Source organism: Drosophila montana, unplaced genomic scaffold (assembly GCF_035044405.1).
Source record: "Drosophila montana isolate Dmon_TW-CO22-7 unplaced genomic scaffold, ASM3504440v1 contig_3829_1, whole genome shotgun sequence".
In the NCBI taxonomy this organism is placed as follows: Eukaryota; Metazoa; Arthropoda; class Insecta; order Diptera; family Drosophilidae; genus Drosophila; species Drosophila montana.
The window spans coordinates 518513-530000 of record NW_026998699.1 but is presented as its reverse complement, the minus strand read 5'-3'; the positions used below and the strand labels follow the sequence as shown (position 1 = coordinate 530000).

The 11488-nt window shown below is 39.3% G+C and overlaps 1 protein-coding gene across 3 annotated transcripts in view; it reads left to right on the top strand.

The window, feature by feature from the left end:
- Positions 1 to 11412, top strand: part of LOC135437497 (ATP-binding cassette subfamily G member 4) — a 22381-nt gene extending 10969 nt beyond the window's left edge. For all 3 annotated transcript variants that reach the window (XM_064695441.1, XM_064695443.1, XM_064695444.1), the window contains exons 3-7: positions 7855 to 7984; positions 9070 to 9608; positions 9674 to 10201; positions 10269 to 10525; positions 10709 to 11412. In XM_064695441.1, coding sequence (XP_064551511.1) covers positions 7855 to 7984; positions 9070 to 9608; positions 9674 to 10201; positions 10269 to 10525; positions 10709 to 11050 — 1796 coding nt within the window. In that variant the 3' untranslated portion in view covers positions 11051 to 11412. The remainder of the gene's footprint in view (positions 1 to 7854; positions 7985 to 9069; positions 9609 to 9673; positions 10202 to 10268; positions 10526 to 10708) is intronic.
- Positions 11413 to 11488: the final 76 nt, after the last annotated feature.

Here is an 11488-nt window from a genome sequence, read left to right as displayed (position 1 = left end):
AGATCAAATTTCTCCGCAATATTACAAGTCTACCATTCCTTGAATATGATCCCATCGAACTATCAAATGTGATTCTTGGATATATCTACGCAAGTCGATTAACAGAAATCCATATTATTTATTTCCCGTGCCTTTTATTGGACCTAACCATGTTAAGAGTCTTTTAGAGCTAAAGATTTGAAGCTTCGTATGTTAAATCTTACAACTTGCACTTGGAATTCTTAGATATACTATCTACGCAAGTCGATTGGCAGAACAAAGTTCTTTGTAATTTTAAAGATTATATGATCCTTGCATATGATCCCGTCGCGTAGAGACCTGAAATTTAGTTTGTAAATGCTTACAGCTGTTATTTATGATTCAGCTGATCAAATTTCTTCGCAATAGTAAATATATGCCGTCCATTGTATATGATGCCATCGATCTCAGAATCTGTGAGAGGCACAGATATGAAACTTGGTGTATCTATGGTCAGAGTCGCAATCAGAGTTTCCTAAAGCTAGAGATCTGAAATTAGGTATGTAAATTCATACAACTATAAATTATGATTTTTGATTTACAGGGTAGCTGCTAGTCGCGCACTCTTCAGCAGCAGCTGTCAACTTTTTGTTTCCGCTCGTCAAATGCAATGCATTGCGATTGGGTCAGCTCAGCTCCTGGCAATGGACAAATGGACACAGAGTGGACAATTTCTGTGCTCAGTTTCTTTGCTTGTTTTTGCCCAATCCTCATCGGTCGAAACGAGTTTTCATCGGCTGTCGGCCAATGTCTCAATTGTTTAACCATCGAGTTCATAGAGTACTTGAGTGTATTTCGTATTTCGTATTTCGCCATTGACACACAAATCGATTCCAACTGAAACTGAGCAATGCTCGAGCGAATAATTGAAACCATTTGGCAGACCCTCAAGTTCGGAGTACGACTTGCCATTCCGCAGTGTCGCAAAGCTATATACATATAATTAAATGCATACAGCCGATAGTCATTTACTTTTATTTTTAATTTATTGGATCGCTCTTGAGACAGCTTCAAATTTGCATTGGGCATTACGAGCCGCAGTTGTCATATTTAAGTTTTTTACCCTGACTCAGCAATAGTTGACTTCGGTGACGTCACAAACCTGTAAAGGGCTATAAACTATAAGTGAGAACTATTCATATTTGCCTAATTGCTTTACGAGCTGTGTAATTATCCATTCAATTGTCAATACTGATCACCCGTATTCAAATTAGAGGTGTCAAGCGAATGATATATTTACATAAGAGAAAACTCAAATGAAATTCAAAATTAAATACCGCCCGAGAGCTGAGTACAGCTCGTCTTCTTGTTTAATGAAAATAGTATATAAAGTATTTATATATTCTTGATCCGTAGCTAGAATAGCTGCCATAGGCATGATCAGTAAATAAAGTCAGTATCTCCACTAAACTTGGCATTTACGTGCTTTGCCAAGCTTTGATCATGGACGACAAACCTTATCAATATCGGACTACTCTATTCTGCTTTTCTATTGTTGTTCTCCCTCTAGAGAGTCGTTTGGCTTGAGCTATTTCGTATCTTTTTGGGTTTGTTTTTATCTTTTCAACTACTCTTTGCAGCTGTAGGGTATTCACTACCGAGAATGCCTTTCCACACTGGCTGCGAGTCCGAGTTAATCATCGTCGCGCATACGCCATGTGCAACGTGCAGTGGAAAGCGAGGGGCGCGATGTCGCCAAATGTTGGCGCATGTGGAAAATATCACAATAGGCGATAGGCGCACACACACGCTGGCAGCGAATAAAATTATAGCTATTTATGTGTATGTATGCATATGTACATATATGTATGTATGTATATGTGTCCATACTTACATGCGCATACATCTATCTACAAATTGTGCACAGTTACAAGCTACTTCCTCAAACTGGAAACTCAAAATTACTGTTGCTAACTATTCAACGAGCTGTGGGCAGCGAATATCATCATCATCATCATCATCATCATCATCATCATCATCATCATCATCATCATCATCATCATCATCATTATCACCATTATGAGCATCATCAACAATAGTTGTCTGCTGCTGCGGCACAGCGCATACCAAAATCCAATCCAAAAAATTGACCAACTTTGATTGAATAATTTTCCTCTTCACCCTCCCTTCCGGCCTTTAACGCGGCGCTCTTATTGAAAGTCGCTGCGAAATTTCACATTTTACTCAACGTTTTTCAGCTTTTCCTCGAATTATGTGGCTAAACATTCAAGTGCTCCGTTGCGCTCCATCAAAATCCTATACATGTATACATTATAGTGCACTGTCTCTCTCTCCCGCCTGTCTCCCTCTTTCTCTCCCGTCTCTCTCCCTCTTTCTCTCTCTCTCTCTCTCTCTCTCTCTCTCTCTCTCTCTCTCTCTCTCCATGTGTGAAATGCCAACAAAATTGCGACAACTCCCTAACAAGGCAATCAACTTGTGTTTAGTTAAATATCCACAAAAACAGACTGAAAACAATTAAGAATGCGCATACAGCATTTTATATACTCTTTCCTTATACATTTTCTCCCCTTAAGCTGTTCGATATAAGCGATATCTTGTCAAGTGGTTAATGTACTTATAGAACAGCTATATTCGGCACGCCGAAGATTTACCGCTTTACAGATATGTATCAACATTTTGATCAACTAACTATGCCTTCCAAAAACCGATCAGGGTCCTTTATGATGATTTTAATAAGCATTATAGAGTATTCTGCTCGGAGTCTTCTCTTCCTATATAGCAACTAGATACCCTTAGCATATAGATGTAGGTTGCCCCCCCCCCCCCTCGTTCCGTTGGGCGGGAGCATTGCATCCGGATTACTGTGAAGAGAGAAAAAGTTTTGTAAAACATTAATATTATACATAAGAAAACTTATTTTTCGACCAATTATACCCATATGATATAAGTAGTAGTTCGATGTGGATCACACTTTAATACTTGATACAAAATCATGGGATATCAATAATATTTTCATGATCTTCGATCTTAAGAGATTCCTACACCCTTAAGCGGAATTCGAGCCCTGATTTGCCCCTCAATAGCTGAGTCACTTGGTCCAATCATCTGGCGATAAATGATAAATTCAAATAAAATGTTCTTTAAAGTAGCGCCCACTCGTGCAGCGATAAAAAGTATTGTGCCTTATGGGGCAGCAAGACGATAAAACCAATATAAAAAAAAACTAGATTTCTATAATAAACTTTTTATTCTTAAATATGTAACTATGGAAATAACTGCATACTCGAGATAAGTTATGCAAACAAACAATTGAATTTATCATTGAACTTGTATTTCGAAAGACCACAACAATTATCTAGCCATCGACTATTGTAATTGTCGCTATAATGATGATATATTATATGATAATTGACACATTTGAAATGAGTTGAGAAATGAGTTACGAGTGCTTTGCGGTCAGTGCCCACACGTGTTGCCAGCTACAAGTATATCCATAATATTTATTTATTTATTTTCAATTCAATTTGATTCGAATCGATAAGTACATTCTGATCTTTAACAATTGATTATAATTGTGATCAATAAGAATTCTACATTAAATATGCCTAACTAAACTTAACTAACAGCTCTTACTCTCCTAAATATTCATAGTCTTCGAAATAAATATAAAGGGGTTGCAAAGGGTATATATGTCGGATCGAACCACTATATCTTCATCATGGCAACGATCGGTCATAAATTAAGTTCTCGTATGATCGACTTATTGCTTTTCAAGACATCTTGAGCTATGATCAAAATATTATTATTTATCGAACAGCCAAATACCAGATTTCATTGCAGAAAGAAAAATGAGCTATATAAGAAGAAGATTTTTGTCTTTCAAGGAACGCATAAATGCTTTCAACATACTTTAGTTTTACATGACTTATGATTCGACTTCATTATAAATCCACAAATCTACTTGGGCGTACTTTTTCCATCGCTTATCTGTAAATAGCTAATATAGCCCAGGGTTAAATCGGCAATCAAAGAAGACGGCAATTATAATTGGAAGCTCGTGTCGACACACGTTTACCTGGTTGCATAGGCTGTTAGATAATTGTTGGTTATTCCATCGATTCCATAAACGAATCCCAAACTAATTTAGACAAATTGCATTATAAATGAAATGTTCGAACCGGTACAATTAAACCTAAACCACGTAATTTAAATTAAGAAGCTGGAATCTCTAAACTTGGCATCACGAGTTCTTCAAATATTAAACAAATATATATTTAACGTTATTCGGTTATTGCGTATTTATTATTATTCAGTAAACCGCATTTCAAATGTTGTCGATATTAACATTTTGGGTTTTAACAGACTTGCGACAATTCATGAAAAGAATATTTTCGTATAGGTATACGTCTAGATATATGTATATGCGATTGTATTCTATATTCTATCACATTGAATTGCAACAATTATTGTAATTGCAGAGGCATAAGAATTATTCTATGAATTAGTTTGCCGATCCGATCCGATCCGGTCCGGTTCGGCCGGGGAGCTCGTGTAGACACACGTTTACCTGGTGCACTTTCATTAATTGGATTGCTCAAAATGCGACCAAAGCGGGGCCGAGTTGACATGTAGTCACGTTCCAGACTCATGGAGCGGTCCAACCGCCCATTCGGACGCGATAATTGCGATTTGAATTCACAAATTGGTCACGTCTCAAATTGTGTGTGACTCACTCGATGTTCGATGTTCGATGTTCGGGTACTCGCAAGTGCGCCTCACTGGGGCAACCCACATGCTAGAATATGTCTGGCGACTATGCAACACGAAAGTGGGCGTGTCCATATGCAAAGATCACCAAATGCCGCAAGCTTGCCCAAGACTCGATTTCAGAATCGGGCGGCATATTTGTTGTCAAACCAAACTCAAGCCCAGGCTCAAACAGAATCAACGTCGCGACAACAAAAAAGATTCGAAAAGTCAGCGGGCTAATTGATATGTAAACTTGGCCACCTGGCAAATACACGGCTCTCATGATTTGTTTTACGAGCTGTGCTTTTGTCACTGACCTTCTTTGATTTACGAGTAAATGCCATTTTTGCGTTTGCGCAAGGAATTCGGAATTGGGGCCCCAGTCGGGCCCACTGGGAGGTCCATGTTCCAAGTGAAAACCAACAAAAATAATAATAATACACACGTCCAATAAATGACAATGCTCTGCGACTCAATAGCTACACAAAGCTAGAAAAAGTAATTCATTTTAGATGGTTATTTATTATTAATGATCAAGTCGATTATTCATAGATCTTAACCAACAATACCTTCTTCAATGCCCATTGAATGAATAGTCATAAGTCAGCTGGTAATCTGAACCAAAATTTTGTACAAAAGTGTGCAGCAAAATAATGTACTTGTATTAACAATAAAACAGGCCTAGAATAGAAAAAGTTGAACTTAATACAAGTAAGAGGTTCTAGTCGGGAGCTCCCGACTAGGGGATACCATGAACCCTCTTCTTCCGATAGGCGATAGGTATAAAATGAAAAATACTATATATGTATACATATACTATTCTAGAAGCTACATGTCAAGTTTGGTGAATCTAGCTCATATTATTTGCCGAAAGTGCTCAAAAAACAGAATTTCGATATCGATTTTTATCGATTACTTGAAAATGGGGCAAGTTATCGAATATCGGAAACAAACTCGATCTGCGCGGGGACTAGGAGGACCTACAAGTCGCTAGCTCTTATAGGTTCTGAGATCCTTGCTTTCATACATACGGACGGACGGACAGACAGACAGACGAATATGGCTAGATCGACTCAGCTATTGATGCTGATGAAGAATATATATACTTTACTGGAACGCAGATGCTTCCTTCTGCCTGTTACATACATTTGCACAAATGCAAATACCCTTTTTACCCATTTTTAATGGGTTCAGGGTATAAAAAATATAAGAAAACAAATGTTGCTTTAAGGCAGGAAAAAGGCTAGTTTAGTAAAACAGGGTAAATATATTCAATATATAAAGCCAGAGAACTATCTTTTGCCATGGGAGCTGGTTTGGTCTGGTTAAAGGCGCCCCAGCCAAATGTTCTTAAATTTTCCATTGTCACAGACAAATCGAATTTAATTATTTATATTTATTTACATATATATATCGGATTGTTTTTAGCGTTAACGATAACTATTTTAGCTACTTACAGTTTTGTGCCCCTGTAATTTAGATATAATTCCACAAATTCAACATTATCCTTTCATGATTTGAATTACGAATCTTGTGTTGGCTAGTCAATCAAATCTACGCTGTGCAAGGTTCACATATAAATGAAAAATATTAGTCTGCTCGTGGGAAATAAACAAGTTCCCCTTAATCTCAGGCCAAGTCAGTTCAAGTTTAGTTGCTAAAAATGTTGCATGCAATCAAAAGTGAATAAAAATTAGTAAAATGGTGCAATAAAATTAATAAATAAGCAAGTCTCTCAAAGGGATTGCTTGATTCCAGAACCTCTTTTGTCGCATATGTCATTTTAACAAAAGTTAACTTTAATTGAGCCGTAAACTTAATGAATAGATATTCCCATAAACTACTTTCACTTTTTTTTTCGCTGACAGTTTTTCGATGATATGTCTATATATATATATATATATATATATATATTCGGCTTGGGGCGATAAGGAGCTCTATAATCGGATCAATGTACAACCGTCAGATGTTGTTGCTGAACCGACTTTAGCCTACTAGCTTACATTCTGAGACAGTGGGAACAGTCAGGGCTATTGATAAGATCAATTCAGCATTGACATACATTCGCACACACTGAAGCACAGACAATGCGTGTTGGTCGAGATTACGAAACGAATCGCGAAAGTATAATCATATTTAAGGACCTGATCTAACTATTTGCGAAATCAATCAACCCCATTATTGCATGTAAGATCTCCTGCCCACAAGCCTAAAACAATTTATATTCAACTCGTATGTCACCATAAATGTTACTTGGCGAAATAATCAAACAGAATTAATTAGCTGCATAGCCTGCCCAAATGACCAAATGACTTGGCCGAAAACCAGTTTGTGCCTTAAATTGCCGTTTAATTTCAGCAAGTCATGATAGCTCGTAATTACCCGATCTCGTATCTGGCCAAAACCTTAAGCTCTTTATTTAGCACCTGCCGATTAACACTTGGCCCCCCGTACTCAGTAGTTGTTTTCGGGCTGTAAAACTCTGTTTATCTACCAACTTAATTCAGATACAACTTCATTTTATTACCGTCTCATCGTTAAGTTGATCTGACATATAGCATAAACATTTAGTTTCCCATAAACCAGGCGACGTTTTCAATTAAGCGCAACGCGATCGATTAGTACATTTTAAATGTATAGCAACGCTACGAGTCAGATTTCAACTGAACCGGTTCCAATTCGTTATTTTCCAAGAGGAAGAGGATTACCTGACTAAAGATGAGCCGAATTATATATAAAAACAAAAAAAGATTTTGGCTTGTTACAAAACAATATATAACAAATTTAATTTATAAATTTATTTATATGTTTTATTCAAATTAATAGTAGTTGTTAAAGTTGTTAAAACCTTAAAAAGAGGCATAGGTTTGCAGCCCTGATGTCTGGGGTATACAAACTTTAACATACAGCATATAAATTTAACATCTTGTTACATTTAGCACGAAGTTACAAGCTGAGCCAAGCTGAGACAGTCGAAACTTCGGCGTAATAAATACATAAACAAATAATTTAAATAAACAAGTCGAAACTGAGAACTTGACTTGAAGTGAATTCCAACATTTGTAGCTGATTTTGTGGCGCCTCGCACATTCTGATGGAAAATTTCTATTTGTTTTTTTTTTTCAGTTCGCGTCAGCGGACAGCGTCAAATCTTGAAAGGCGTCAGCGGCAGCTTCCGCAATGGACAACTGTCGGCTATAATGGGCCCCTCGGGAGCCGGAAAAAGCAGTTTGCTGAATGCGATTTCGGGTTTCAGGTAAGCTTGAAAACAAATGACAAACGAAACGAAATTCGATGCCCCATGAACTTCTGGAACATGACGACATCGAAATTTCAACCGGTTATAGAATTTAAAAACGATTCGGATATGTGACGTTAATTAAATAAACAAACAAACAAATGTTAGGAGGAAAATATGTGGTTCAGGTAGTCTTGCAAATATAATAAACAAAATATAATACGAAAAATCAATATAACTTTTAACTAGTATAGTTTTTGGACTGCTTTGTCATTGCCTTAGCATTTATTTGAGCATGAATATAAAATTGCACGAGATTGAGAATAGCAACGGAAATAACAGCCAACTCATTGTGAAGGCCAAACAATTAATTCATTTTTAGATATGTACATAAAATCATATTCATTGAGCTTCGTTTGAGAAAGCAGCATTTTATTAGGTTTGTTTCCTGGACTCCTGACAACAACAACCGCGATACCCTTGCAGACCCAACTTCTTCATAATGCTCATAATGGTTTGCCCGTATCTAAGAAGCACAGGGAAATAGTTAATGCCGAGTATGGTTAAGATATTTTGAAAAACAGAAAAGTTTTTTATACAAGAACCTACTTTTCGACCGATCGTTCCTATGGCATCTATATGATATAGTGGTCCGATGTAAATAGGATTTTGCATAAATGTAGAGAACATAGTGAAACTTTTAAATGTCGAGTTTGGTCAAGATATCTTGTAAAACAAAAAAGTTTTCCATTCAAAAACTGCATTTTTGACCGATCGTTCCTATGGCAGCTATATTATATAGTAGTCCGATATTGATAGGATTTTGCAAATATATGAGGAGCATCGCAAAACTAATAAATACCGAGTTTGGGCAAAATATCTTTATAAACAGAAAAGTTTTTTATACAAGAACCTACTTTTCGACCGATCGTTCCTATGGCATCTATATGATATGATATAGTGGTCCGAGCCAGCTGGTTCCGCCGTATTCACTGCGTGCAACAGAAAGAAGCAATTCTTCGACAAAATTATAATCCCCTCAGCAAGGGTATAAAAAATGAATAACTGATTCTGAAATTGGAATTTTTTTAAACGGTTTACAGAAGAACTGGCGTCAAGGGTAGCATCAAAATAAAACGAGATAATGCCTGCTATATAACACAGGACGATCACCATCAGACACTGCTGACCGTCGAGGAGCTAATGAATCTCTCGTATGATTTGAAATTGAAGCAGCGCCACAAAAAGGAGGAGATTCTCACGGAAATACTCAAGAATCTGAATCTCAATCATCGACGCAATGTCACCGCCGAGAAACTGAGCGGCGGCGAGCGTAAGCGACTCTCGATTGCACTCGAGCTGGTGGACAATCCCAACATCTTCTTTCTCGACGAGCCCACCAGCGGCCTGGACGAGGTGACAGCGGCCCAGTGCATACGCCTGCTGAGAGAAATGGCGCGCGAGGGTCGCACCATTGTCTGCACCATACATCAGCCCTCGGCGACAATCTACAACTACTTCGATAGCATCTATGTGCTGGCCAAGGGCCAGTGTGTCTACCAGGGTAGTCCGCAGGCCACCATACCGTTTCTGCGTCTGGCGCAGATCGATTGCCCGCGCCACTACAGCCCCTCGGACTACAGTAAGTGCTCAGAGTGTGCGCTATGGCCACAGCTTGAGCTTATCTCTAGCTACTTTCGTTCACAGTTATTGAGGTAATTGATGCCGAGGAGGGACAATTGGTGCCGCTGCTTAGCGAGCTAACGGATAATGGCAAGCTCACCTACCGGGCCAAGCAACCGGATGAGGCGGGCTCTCCGCTGGAGCCGCAGCAGGCCATCACGACGCTGTTCGTGGAGCAGCCGAAGCGTCAATTTCTGCCAGCGATCTTTGCCGGCACCGCTGCATCCACCGATGGCACCTTGATGGGCGCTGCGGGCGCCTTGCTGGAGCATGTGAAGGTCTACTCGCAGCGCCTGCACAATGAGCGCGCGCATGAGATATCCGGACTGCAGCAGTTCCTGGTGCTGATGCGCGTCATGCTGCTACGCACAATGCGTGCACGTCTGGCGCTGGCCATCCAATTGATCCATCATACGTTGTGCGGCCTGTTCTTTGGCCTGATATTCTTCCAGCTTGGCAATCAGGGTGCACGCATGTTCGACCATCTCAAGTTCTGCATTGGCGCTGTGCTCATGATTGTCTACACCCAAGTGATGGTGCCCATACTTAGCTGTAAGTGGTGAATAAAATGCCAATGTAGTTCTTTCTCACTCACTCTAGTCTATTATCGCTCTTACAGATCCCGCCGACGTCAAGGTGGTCAAAAAGGAGACCTTCAATCGCTGGTATACGCTCATGCCCTACTATATGGCGCTCAGCATATCGCGTCTGCCGCTGCAGGTGCTCCTCAATCTCACCTTTATGGCCATGACCTACTGGATGTCCGGGCTGCCCGAGCAGCTCTGGCGCTTTTGCATTTTTGTTGCCGTCGGACTGATGATCTCGCTGGTGGCTGAGGGCATGGGCCTGGCCATTGGTGCCACCTTCAGCATAACAGTAAGTCCAGAGAACCTGAAATGCTATTGCATACTTTAAGGCGCACGCATACAAATATTGTATCATCCGATAAGCTATATAAAGGCCAAATCGAGCTTTATCTAACAGAGCCATTCATAGTTATATATATGAATATATAGTTAATCGCATATTTAACATTGAATGTTTTGTTTTCCATCGTAGAATGGCAGCGTGGTGGGTCCTATGATTATAGCACCACTCATGGGCCTCGCTATTTATGGATTTGATTTTGCGTCTCAAATCCCTGGAGGCATGAATCTGTTGATGAAGTTTAGCTATGTACGCGTGGGTGTGGTGGCCTTAATATTGACTGTGTTCGGCTTTCAGCGGGAGGAGCTGGACTGCGACGACATCTACTGCCACTTCAGCGACCCGCGAGTGCTGCTCAAGTTCTTGGACGTGGACAAGGTATCGATACTGCACCAGTTCGGTCTGCTGGCCATTCTGATGATCTTCTTCCGAGTGCTCGTGTACATCAGTTTGCGCAAGCGCTGTTACACATGAGCAGCTCGGATGCAATGGAATTTGATATATGTATATTTGGTATAGTTATAGCAAAAGTCTATGCTGTGATTTGGATTTATACACTCACAAGTAGTGCAGGTGCCTACCTAGTAATAGAAATAACTAACAGTTTGTACATACTCGTAACTGCTAAATGTATTATGTGCACAGTTGATTGCCCCATGTAAACAAACACTCAGATAAGTTGGTGCTTAGATAGTTTGTAAATATCTGGTTAGCATACCACTCCCAAGTATAAGCACATGTTAATTAATAGCTGTGCACTTCTTACGTCTCGTTTGTAAGCATAGTTTCTGTAAGATTTCTGGTAATAGTGACATGTACATAAAAAAAATAATATTTTTACATATCTATAAAAAAAAAATGATGTATCTGGACTTTTATTGCAAAAAACTCACTACCAGACCAACATATAGT